This window comes from Anomalospiza imberbis, chromosome 10 (assembly GCF_031753505.1).
Source record: "Anomalospiza imberbis isolate Cuckoo-Finch-1a 21T00152 chromosome 10, ASM3175350v1, whole genome shotgun sequence".
In the NCBI taxonomy this organism is placed as follows: Eukaryota; Metazoa; Chordata; class Aves; order Passeriformes; family Viduidae; genus Anomalospiza; species Anomalospiza imberbis.
In genome coordinates this window covers 12370325-12382777 of record NC_089690.1, presented here as the reverse complement: position 1 = coordinate 12382777, position 12453 = coordinate 12370325, and the positions used below count along the sequence as shown (strand labels likewise).

The 12453-nt window shown below is 37.1% G+C and overlaps 1 protein-coding gene across 3 annotated transcripts in view; it reads left to right on the top strand.

Annotated features, from left to right (window-relative positions):
• The window catches only part of ATP13A3 (ATPase 13A3), a 57487-nt gene that overhangs the window by 31177 nt on the left and 13857 nt on the right, over nt 1–12453 (top strand). For all 3 annotated transcript variants that reach the window (XM_068200703.1, XM_068200701.1, XM_068200702.1), the window contains exons 12-26: nt 458–637; nt 3489–3646; nt 4313–4501; nt 5424–5485; nt 6081–6231; nt 6318–6434; nt 7462–7479; nt 7571–7724; nt 7810–7930; nt 9113–9237; nt 10114–10292; nt 10749–10871; nt 10955–11034; nt 11711–11753; nt 11851–11960. In XM_068200703.1, coding sequence (XP_068056804.1) covers nt 458–637; nt 3489–3646; nt 4313–4501; nt 5424–5485; nt 6081–6231; nt 6318–6434; nt 7462–7479; nt 7571–7724; nt 7810–7930; nt 9113–9237; nt 10114–10292; nt 10749–10871; nt 10955–11034; nt 11711–11753; nt 11851–11960 — 1810 coding nt within the window. The remainder of the gene's footprint in view (nt 1–457; nt 638–3488; nt 3647–4312; nt 4502–5423; nt 5486–6080; nt 6232–6317; nt 6435–7461; nt 7480–7570; nt 7725–7809; nt 7931–9112; nt 9238–10113; nt 10293–10748; nt 10872–10954; nt 11035–11710; nt 11754–11850; nt 11961–12453) is intronic.

The following is a 12453-nucleotide window of genomic DNA, read 5'->3' as shown; positions in this document are numbered from 1 at the left end:
TGTTCCGTCATGTTCAGTTTTTCTGAATATACTTGATTTTGCTGCTGCTAGCAACTGATAAAAATTGATTGTAGCCCTAGCTTGAGTGCACTCGGTCACCAAAGGAGCTGAGAATAATTTTCTTCAGCTTCTAGTTTTTCTGAGTAAAGATGGGGGTGATGCTTTTCAGCAAGAGAAGGAAGCTTGTCCTGTTTTTTTTTTTTAATGAACTTGTGTTTGACATCACAAACTCTGATTTGAAGCTCTATAAGGAATAGAGTTAAATAGCATTTGGGTAAGGAATCTGTTGATCTGAGACTAATAGGTGAGAGACCACCTAATAACATGCTGAAAGGAAGATGACCTCAATAAGTTTGCCTGTGCTGGTGAAGTGAGATTATATTATACTACTTGTAGTTGTGAATGAAAAAAGGTCTGTTCTTCTGTGATCTTGCTTAGAGACTTTCTTTCCTTTAAGGTGAAAGTGTTCCTGTCACAAAGATTAATCTGCCAAATCCTTCGGAATATCCAAAAGCAGTGGGAGATGAGATCTACAGTCCCGAAGTGCACAAGCGGCACACGCTGTTCTGTGGAACCAATGTCATTCAGACCCGGTTCTACACTGGAGAGTTGGTCAAAGCTCTGGTAGTGAGAACAGGTATTGATTGCTAAGTTTATCCTTGTTAATGTACTACTCTTTTTTGTAGGTATGTGTCAGCTGGCTGATACTGCTAAGCTTGGGTAAAGGAATATACCCCAAATAGCTTGATTAAAGTCTTAAAACAATAATAAAACTAGATGATGGTTGGATTGACAGTTGGCAAGCACGAAAGTGAATCAGTCTTCAGCATCAATTTAAAACTTATTTGAATGTGTTTTCATGTCCTTTAGAGGTTTTTTTTTTGTAGTGTCTTGCTTGAACTGCATGTGCCCCTTGGAAGAGGTTTGGGTGGATAGTAGGGAACAGCTGATTGGGTGGGTAGTGAGGAACAGCTGATTTTAGCAGAGTCATTCACAATGCCAAATGTTTTTCTTTACCTGCAGTTATTTCAAAGTACGTAACATTTACTGAAAAAAATAGTTTGATCTATCTACAGAAATGACAATTCATATGTTAGAGATCTGGCATTAAATAATAGTCTATGAAAACCAATTGCACAAGCAAGTACAATTATGGGATTCTGCTTTAAAAAGATCATCTTAAGAAAATTGTCACAAAATAAATGAATGGAAGCTATAATCCAAGGTACAATAGAATTAGATAGAAGAAATTGGACTGCATTGATGAGTCTGCTGCTTAAAGCAAGTTTTCCAACAAGTAACTTCATCCTAATTAGCTGCTTCTTACTCTGATATATTCTGTTCACCTTCTGTTAGTCTGCTTTAGCAGTAAAAGGTCTAATTTTTTGTTTTATTCTCTTTCTTGAGGCTTTTAATAGTCTTTTTTTTTTTCAAATAGATATTTCCTTCCCTTGAGCACATCTGCCCTTTAATAATATCCATCTCAACTTGTTTTGTTTCTTAAATTAATTTCATGTGCTCAGCCGGTGTGCATGTAGAGCAAGGTGAGCCCAAACAGCAACAGAAATGAACTGCTGAAGGCATGTTGCTTCTGCTCTGCAGGAAGGATAGTACTTTTTGTTTTGAAGTATGATACTGTGGTCTGTAACTCTTTCAAGGAACATTGCCATTGCTCCCAACACTCTGAGTCTTAGTGCCCTGACATCAGAAGTTGTGTTTGTAAAATGTTCTTTGCCAATGGCAGGTCCAAGTTAGCTCCTGTTGTAAGCAGGATGAATTCAGCTGGGCTTTATTCAGGTTTTTTGTATGGACAAATGTGTTTTTCCTGCTGTGGCTTTGTATAGAGAGAAGCAAAGTGATGGAAAATTCTCTGTTCTCCTATCTGGTTCACAGGAACAATTTTTGGGCAATAGGGAATTTCCCTCTCCACAGAACAGATGTCACAGCACTTGCAGCTTCTTGCTCCTAAAATGTCTGATAGTAAGAACTAAAGTAATTCTCACACAGTGAGATACAAATAAGAATCCCTTTATAAAAGGGAGGGAAATGCCACAAATTTGAAAATACTTTAAATTTAAAAATCTAGTCTTCAAAAGATATAGGAGAACAGAACTCAATATGTGTGCAAAGGCATGTAGTCCTAATCTTGTCATAAATCAGGATATAAGACTGATCTGCGGGGCTATACTCACAGTACTCTTCAAGTTAAGCCTTTAACATGTTTGATTTTACAGCTGAAATAGAGATAAATTGTACTGATTTCTTTCCTCCTAAAACTCAGCTGATGGATGTCTTGTGGCTCCTATTTGTAATTGAAAAGAATTCAAAACTGGTTATTTTGCTTTAGAAAACAGAATTGTGCACTAAAGTTATCTGTATATCCAGTGTGTTCTAAAGCCACCCCATGAGGTTTTCATTTATTGGTTTACCCTGATGTGCTCTATCCTGTGTGGCTACAGAGCCTTCTGCAAAACATGGGAAAAAAAAGTCGTTCTGACTTTTTGAATTCTGTGTAATTCTGTGTTGAATTACAAAGCATTCATTGCTAAATACTCAAGTACATACAGACATGGTGAACTTCTCTGAACGGGCCCATGGTTCATATTCTGCAGTCGCAAATTCAAAGCCTGGAGGCTTCGTGGCTTTTCATCTTGTGATGAGCTCATCCACTTCAAGAGTGATGCCATAGTTGCTCTGTTTTGGTATAATCCTCTGTGCCAAATGTCAGGGTGGAGGGCTCAGCCTTTGCTGGGGTGGCTTGCAGACTGAGAAGCTGTCACTAATGCCAGAAGACCTGGCATTGACATTGAAGTTGTAGTAATAGACTTGGAAGTCCAAGCAGATGAGAAATGTTTTGGGCACACAAAATCGGGCATTAATGTTGGCCTCTTTAAACGTCGAGGCAAAAGTTCAAGCACGACCTTGGGATATCTGTTGGTTGTTCAACTGTAAGACCTTTGGAAGGATAGTCTCCTTGTTGTTTAGCTGTCAAAATGCCATCAGGAGGTGCCCTTCTCAGAAGATGACTCCCTGCACTGCAGTTTTTTCTGAATCTTTCATTCTGGCTCTCAAGGGACCTTAAGTAGACCTGCCATTTACGTATTTAATGTTGGACTCTGAATATCCTAATTTCCTTTTTGCAAGGATTGGGTTAATTAGACGATAAATATACCCACTAGCTCTGCACTGTGAGGGACAAAATGCAGTACAACAAGCTCTGCCAGGCCAAACCATGTGAGGATTTGCTGCTGCTGCAGAGGAGGGGTTTGTTTGCATCAGCTGCATGTCCTTGCCATAGGAGAGAAGCCCTTAGTATGATGTGCACATATAAGCACCTTAATTACAGCATTGCAAAACATCTGCTATGGATATTGAGAAACAGTTGTAGTGAAATTAGTAGCTTAAGGGTTTTATTGAGGTTTTTAATATATTTTAATAGCTTTGCTTTTGTTTGTATTTTTAATAACTTACTCCTTTTCTATTTCTAGGCTTTAGTACTGCTAAAGGACAGCTTGTTCGTTCCATACTGTATCCAAAGCCAACTGATTTTAAGCTCTACAGAGATGCCTATTTGTTTCTCCTGTCTCTGGTGGTGGTGGCAGGCTTTGGGTTTCTTTACACAATTGTCAATAGCATCTTAAATGAGGTATGTTTTAATTTCTGGTCCAGAACTGCCTTATTTTAGAAAAAGGGTGACCATGACTTCCATCACACTTTAGATGATGAGAAACTATTTGCTTTAAAGTGAATTTTCTTTGCTCTGTTTTGTATCAGTGAAATGTGACAAGGTTACTGAGAATAAAATTCAGCACAGAAGCAGAATTTTAATATGTTACAGAGAAATTTGAGTTTTCCTTGGTTTCTCTTGACCCAATTACTAGATTTTTATCTTTGTTACATGTAAGGTTAACATCTGATTATATACAGTGGAAGAAATAGGACACAGCCCATCTTAAACATGCTGCAGGCAAAAAAAAATCCTTATCAAGGAATAACCTGATAACTGTTAAGTTTTTTTGTTTGTTTTTTCTTTTTTTGCTCTCAAAAATTTTTGCGTTATTTAGCTATTGTTTAAAAGTAATATATTTCCAGGGAGAAAAGTGCAAATTTGAAGTTATGGGTTGTGGATAATTTGGGACTGGATTATTGTGGTTGCTGATGGTGGGTGAAGATTGTGCTAAATTTCTGGGCAATCCAGAACACACTGTACTAGGGAAAACAATGTGTGGGTTTTGCTCTTGGTAACACGTCAGCGGGGTAGTGAATCTGTAAGCAGTGAGTTCTTGTTCATTAACTCTGACCTCTCTTGCAGGTTCCAGCTCATACCATCATCATCGAGTCCCTTGACATTATCACTATCACGGTGCCTCCAGCACTCCCTGCTGCTATGACTGCTGGCATCGTTTATGCACAAAGAAGGTTGAAAAAAATTGGCATCTTCTGCATCAGCCCACAAAGGATAAATATTTGTGGCCAACTGAATCTTGTGTGTTTTGATAAGGTTAGGTGAATTTTGAAACATTGCTGCCTGGCTGGGTATTGTCTTAGAAAGGGAGTTTGTATAGACAAAAAGGGAAAACTCATTCTTTTTCATGTAAGTTAGATGATTCGTGATCTGTTAGCTTCTGGGTATTCGGTGTTTACCATCTTTTAATTCTCTACTTTAATCTTCTCTAAAAAGTTGTTGTAATTAAGCTGCTTTCTTATCTCAAGACTCCCAAGTCCCAACTTACTACTTGAACCTCAGAAATGTGAGAGTTGAGGCTTATTAAGAACTTTATTTAGCACACAAGCTTCTGAAAAACTCAAGTGTGAAGCCAGACTCTTTCTCATTTTCATTCATTTCAATGAAAAGCTGAGCAAGTGTATTTTGTTATTATTTGTTAACCAAACGTGAGTAAAAGACAGTCATGCTGCTAGCCAGAATTCTTTGCTTTTGGCTGTTTCCTAGATAAAATTTATTTTCCTCCTTAGATTTTATATCAAATACTAAGTATAATACTAACCGTATTATTTCAACTGTAAGTACATTTCAGTTACTGTTTTAACTATGTAAGATAGTACTAATGGTTTAATACCATCTAGTACCATTTCCAATGTCCCCAGTCCCTGCATATTGAGATGAAGTGCTGTCATCTTTGGATTTTAAGGGTCTTTTTCATTTGTCCTGTCTCCAGAGAGGAGCATGACTGCTTTGAATGTTTTTGAAAGTTAATTTAACAGCTTTGGAATTTAATTACTAGCAAAAAAGCAAGGGAGATCCTGTATTTTCTGTCACAAAGTCTTGATTTGCATGTGAAAACAAAAGAAAATATATTGTTCAAGTGTAATTTGCTTAAATAGCTGTTAATTTTTGCTTTGCTGGAAGATAATTTGTTTCCAAAGGCTTTTTCTTCATGCCATGCCCTTGGTCTCTTTTGCAGACTGGCACACTTACTGAGGATGGCTTGGATCTTTGGGGAATTCAGCGGGTGGAAAATGCTTGGTAAGGATGAACTCAGGGCTGATAGCAAATATGGTACTCATATTGTACTGCAACAGCTTCAGCAGAATAGAATAGGAAATTCAGTGTGAGCTCATATATGTTTACATTTCTGTAATCTGCTGCAGCAATGCCACTTAAACTGTGGTTTAGGTGTAGTGGAAGTTACAACTCCACAGTGAAGGTGAGGTAGAATTTTATTTGTTAGAGTCTGAGACCTCACCATGGTCATACTGCAAAACTGTTGCAGATACTGTTGCATGCTTCTTTAATCCTGTCTTCCTAAGTGATGACTTTTTGGGCTGCTAAAATAAATTAGCTTAGCTAATTAAGTTCACTACTAAGTGATAAGAGGGCTTTGTATGAGAGATCAAGCTAGACAGGGAAAGAATGAACACTGAGTGTTTGAAGGAAGAAGAAGTTGTGATAGCTTCTGAAGATTCCAGCCCAGAGTCTTAATTTATTTTCTGTGATGTGTGAAAATACAAGTGAAGGGACTTGTGCAGTCAATTTTCTTCTGTTAATCTAAACAAACCTTTTGAAGTGGCTCATAATAAATAATTATAGTGCTAAGTATGTTATTACTTCATTGTTTCAGTTTCCTTTTGCCGGAAGAGAGGGCTTGCAGTGAGAGCTTGCTGAAGTCAGAGTTTGTTGCTTGCATGGCAACTTGTCATTCCCTTACAAAAATTGAAGGGGTGCTTTCTGGGGATCCGCTTGATTTGAAGATGTTTGAAGCAATAGGATGGGTAAGTACCTTTTTTTCCTTGAATATTGCATTGTGAGCAAATCAAAGTTAATGAATGTATAAATTAGTTGATTTTTTAAAATATAGATTTTAGAAGAAGCAACTGAAGAGGAAACAGCCCTTCATAATCGAATCATGCCAACAGTGGTTCGACCTTCAAAACAACTTGCCCCAGAATCCAATGAAGCAACGGATCAAGAAATGGTATAAAAACTCAAAACAATTGATATGAGTTAAAGAAACACATTTTACTGTATGCTGGGGTTCTGGCTGATAAAATTGAAATGGGATCATAACTGTGAGGATTTTGATGTCAAAGATACAGCAAACATGTTTAAACCATTGTTGAAGGTAGTGATTCAGTATATGCCCCTTTCAAGATGAGCAAACTGAGTGTCAGCATTATTGCCTTTACAGATTGGTTATGAAGTACAGTAATGCTTTTTGAGCTTATGCCTTTTAATATTGGTATGTTACCAAATTCTTATGTTTTCATGAAATGCTTAGGTATGCTCACCTTGCAATTTCAGTTAAAACAATAATTTCTTAATGTCACTGTGTAGCGTGGAATTCTTGCCACTCTTGTACCTTAGAGATAATATTAAGTGCTGAGTGAAAAACCGAAATGTACTTAGCAAATGTAAAAGTTTCTTCTAGCTATATTTTGAAGTATTTTTAAATATTTCCCAAAGGGAAGTTTTAAGCATGTGAGTGTATATCCAGATTATCACAGAGTAGGGTAGTGGGAGGGTATAACAAGTCAGTACATTTGTATGAGTTGTATTTTGTAGCAGATAGAACTGTCTTTCTTTTGTTCAGAGCTCAGTGTATGTGCACAACAGTAATTTCTGTGCAGTAGTTGACATCTTAACATTCTTGAAACTTACTACATTATTTTTTGAAGGGATATACTTAAAAATCATGGCCTCATTCTGAAACAGCATAGTACTTTAGTCATTTACAAAGGCTAAACGAACAGTTTGGACTGTGAAAGGTCTTGGAAATTCTAATCAAGAAGTCAAGCTCTACAGTTCTACTGTGTCTCACTTAAAGTAAAGGATAATAAATAGATGCAGTGTATTGATAGCTTTTATGAAATCCATTGAAAATACAGTATGTCTTGATATGAAGAATGCTGTGCAGATTCATTTACTGATTTGTGTTGAAATAGTTTGTAGCTGAAGAAATACTTAAAATTGATATTTAGAGTGGCTGTGTCTTTTTTTTTCAGGAATTGTTTGAGCTGTCGGTAAGTATACTTTTTCATTTGGCACATACCTATTTTTCTTAAGGTGCATGTGGATGTAACCCTTCTGTTCCTTCCTTCCTGTATGACACAGACTGGGTATGAAATTGGAATCGTGCGCCAGTTTCCATTTTCCTCAGTGTTGCAGCGCATGTGTGTAATAGCCAGGGTTCTAGGGGAAAAGAGAATGGATGCTTACATGAAAGGTGCCCCAGAAGTGATTGCCAGCTTGTGTAAGCAGGAAACAGGTAAAGGAACAAATTGTATTTATTTCTTCTATAGCTGAGCTGAGATATGAATATTTTAATAACTGAAAACTTGATATTTTTAAAGTTCCTGTTGACTTTGAGCGTGTCCTGGAAGAATACACTAAGCAGGGCTTCCGAGTTATTGCTCTTGCTCACAGAAAACTGGAGTCTAAGCTTACATGGCACAAAGTCCAGACTATTAGCAGGTAAGAGTGACTTCACTTTTTTAATAAGTAACAGACTTTAAAAGCTGCATGCTTTGAATTAATATGTAATGTGTATTTTTGTTTAAATCGATTACTACTTTTCTTTAGCTTTTTTTCTGTCTTGGCATATATAGTTCTGTACATCCTTTAGTTGTGTCCTGTACACACAAGATAAGGAAGTTTTTTTCTGCAATTAAGTGAATTCAGAGGTTGTGCTTTAAGCTGTAAATTAACTGGAATATTATTTTCATGATATCTAATTTACATTGTTGTGGCAGAAAACCTCATCTGAATTCTTTACTTGCACATACTTATATAATCTGTTTTTATTAAGGATAATAGCAAGTAGTGGAAATCCTCCTATGCATTTTTGATGCAGTTTCTTTGTCTCCTAAAGGCAGCATGTCCATTTTCTCATTGCAGAGGTTTGAAAGGTAGAAAGGTTTCTTCCTTCAAAGAGCAGTACCTCCTGTGAATTATTTTTCAGCTGAGCCTAGTTTTGTGGATAATGTCATCTTTCCCACAGTGCTTGAATGTGTAGCACAGCTATGAAAATGCCAGATTTGGCTGTGTTCTTTTGTATCAGCCCTGTGTGCAAGGTGAACATTTGGCAAAGCAGAGAAATGAGTTTTCCAGTTTCAGGTGTGAAAGTCTACAATAGCAGTGGAATACCCAAGACCTGTAAATACACTAATTTTTTAATGTAAACCAAAGGGAATTTGTTTCTCTGCCTAATTAGCTAGGAGCCTGTTAATCTTACATGCCTTTGTAACAATGTGGTACCTTTTATGTTAAGGTTCAGCTAATTTGGAAAACAGAGATGTGCACTCTAAACATATCTTAATACTTGGCCTGTGAATGCAGATAGTTCCAGAGCAGCTTTTCTAACTATAACCTATTTGAGACTGTAATTTCTTTTAGAAAGCATTCTCATGGGAGAAACTGAAAACTGTGCTTGAGAGGAAACAGCATTTTCTCACACTGGTTTTCAGTTAAAAAAGGGGAAATAAATATAAATTATTGTGATGATATCTTTCACATCACTTTTTATAAAGCAAATTACTTCATGGTTAAAATACACATTCCTCTTTACTTTGATAAGTAGAAAATTAGGCTTTTAAAGCTACATCTAATGATTTTAAATCTTAAAATCTTCTCTTCCTTGTCTCTTTTTCATCATAGAGATGCTATTGAAAGCAACATGGATTTTATGGGGTTAATTATAATGCAAAACAAGTTAAAGCAAGAAACCCCTGCTGTACTTGAAGATTTGCATAAAGCCAACATTCGCACTGTCATGGTTACAGGTTAGCATGTAAACATTGATACTCAAAGATCCATCTCCTTCTTGTTTTAATTATGTGTATGAAGTCAAATTTTAGTGTCAGTGGGTTTACACTGTGTTTATAGCAACAAGGAAGTTTTGAAATTTGTGAAAATATTCAGACACCAGTTTTTTTTCTTTTTGGGTGCACGTTGCTTTGGTGAGTCAGAGAAACCAGCAGAGGCTTTAATTCCACTTTGTAGTTTCTTCTCCCTAGCTCCACGTATAAGCTACTTGATACTGAATTGGAGGATGGAAACCCTAGAAGTCTTCCAAATCAGGCTAAGTGGAAGTCCTAGTCTAATTTTGTAACTGAACTTGCTTTGAGCAGGAGGTTGGACTGGTTGCCCTGAGGGTCCCTACCACTTTGATTTATACTATGAAAAGTCACTTTGTATTGGATTTTTTTTCTGGGAGAATGACTTAGGTCCTTGTAAGCATTCTAGATGTCTGTGCTCAGTGTTTTTCATACAATATATGTTTGCTTTTTAAGTCACAGGTGTTGTGATTTTGGAATGTTTTGCTAGGCTAACAATACAGCTCTGTGTTTGCATGTTCTATAACTGTAAAAAGCAGTGTTTTAAATGGCTACCTGTTTTCTGCCTGATTTTCCATATACACTAAGATTTGGTCAGTATAGCTCCAAGCAGCAGACAAAATTTCTAGAGGAGGGGGTTTCCGTGGTAGGCTTTGAATGTTGTCTGTAGGCTTGGTTTGCTCTGAGGCTGGCACTGGTATGTGGGGCAGTCCTCCTCATAGTTCTTTACAGGCTTTGTTAGCTTTTCTCTTTCAGGGAATATACACGTATGATCTTAATGCTTTTCTGACTGAAACCCTTTTAAATGCAATTGTTTAACAGGGGATAACATGTTAACTGCTATCTCTGTGGCCAGAGACTGTGGAATGATTCTACCTCAGGATAAGGTCATTATTGCTGAAGCACTACCTCCAAAGGATGGGCAGGCTGCCAGGATCAACTGGCATTATGCAGATACCCTCGCAAAATGCACTAGTTCATCACCAGCCATAAACTCAGAGGTAATATGACCATATTATGCATATAAATTAGAATGTAAGCTGTTAGTTTTACTGTTCTTTTTATGTTATTCCATTAAATAGTAAATATGGAGTTACGTGTCTGTTCAGAATTGATATACGTGTTAACTTTCAGATCTTGAAATACCAAAGACTAGTAAAGCAGCTATGGGAGGTAGTTTTTCAACTGGGATACCACACTTGACATTTCACTTGACAGGGATTTTTCCCCAGCATTTCGATCTGTCAGAACTTCTCTATCTGCTTGTTGTTGAAACATTAAACTACATTTTCTTAGAAATATGTGTTTTTATTGTATGAGGGTTTATTTTCAAGTGACCTTTTTATAAATGTAGTCTTGTGTGGGATCTCTAGGAGTACTCCTCTGAGTATTAGCTTGAAATGGCAAGGTATCTGTGTAAATCCCTTACAGCTAGAGTATTAAACTACTTTTGATAGGATATTCCAGTTAAATTGGTCCATGAAAGCCTTGAGGATCTCCAGATGACAAAATACCATTTTGCAATGAATGGGAAGTCATTTGCAGTGATTTTGGAGCATTTTCAGGACCTGGTACCCAAGGTGAGCATTTTACTTGCGTATGGGCGCATTCAAAGGTGAAGAGATTTTGCCCTGTGAGCATTAAGAGCTCTCCTGTCTTGCAGCTCGTGCTACACGGCACTGTGTTTGCTCGCATGGCACCTGATCAGAAAACTCAGCTGGTGGAAGCTTTACAAAATGTAGAGTAAGTATTTAAGTATAGAAAGTGAGAGGGTTGAATGTGTTTGGTGGGATAGGAGACAAGAATTCTGCATGCTGCTAGCTGCTTTGTCTAAAGAAAAATGCTGGGCTGAGAGAACTCCTTGTGTTGATAGCTCAGCCTATTAGCTAATCTAATAGAATGAGAGTAGTACCATCTGCTGGCTAGTTGGGAAAGTTTCAGACTTTTCATGAAGTTTTAAATGAGGAATATGTGCATAAACTGACTAACATATTTTATAAATGCAGTTGCTTGGCTTATGAAACAAACCCATCAAATGTCTTCTGTGTTATTACAGAAGTATTATCAGGATGACTTCTGTTTACATTGGTCAATATGTGACTGTTGGTGTCAGGCCTTTCAGCTTTAAAAATACTACAGAAGTGTCATTGCCTAGAGAAAGATTCTTTAGACCACATTGGGATGATAGAGAGCTAATTAACTATCATTGCTTTGATTGACCTGTCATTGTCATGTTACTTTTCTGTCTACTTCCTTATATGTATAACAGCAACAGTAATTTATTTCAGCATTAATGATCACCCATTGTTATGCAAACCCTGAATAACTCAAAGGAATATAGAACTAATTAATGAAGTAAGCTAAATGGGCCATGGTTGGAGAATGGTCCAGAATGGTGATACCTGTTTGCTTTTTATAGTTACTATGTGGGCATGTGTGGAGATGGAGCAAATGACTGTGGGGTAAGTATATTTTTATTTTCCATACAGAAGCATTCAGTTAAATTGTACAGCTGTAGGAAAGTTCTAAAATGATCTCTATTTCAATGTTACCTGGCAGGCACTGAAGAGGGCACACGGTGGTATATCTCTGTCTGAACTTGAGGCTTCTGTGGCATCACCATTCACTTCCAGGACACCCAGTATTTCCTGTGTGCCAAAGCTGATCAGGTAATGCCACTGACTGTAGACTTAAATGTGTCTGTGTAACTTATTTTGCATGTTCCATTTTAGTATGTATTTGATGCTGCAGGAAACCAGTGTGAATTATAGAACAATACATACATTTTAGTGGTTCTGTTTCTTTACTGAAGGTACTCTGAGTAAAACCCTGCCATACCATGATTTACTATTTTGTTGTAAAATCCTTTGTCCGTGTAAAGTTAATTTTTCAAAGCATGACCAAGCTTCTACACATTAGTCTTTAATTTTGTCTTAGTCACTGCTAGTTTCCATAAAGGCTGTGTGTAATTGAAAGCAGTAAAAATCTTCAGATATTTGCTCAGCACCATAAAAAGTGGAAGACAAATTCTCTAAATAGCATTTGACCCTATTTTTTGACCCTAGAATTGGAAGTTAGGTAATGATTTTGGCTGAAGTTCAGCCAAAGAAGAATCAAGGGGTCTGTGGGGAGCTAATGAAGTAATGCATTATCAGAAGCATT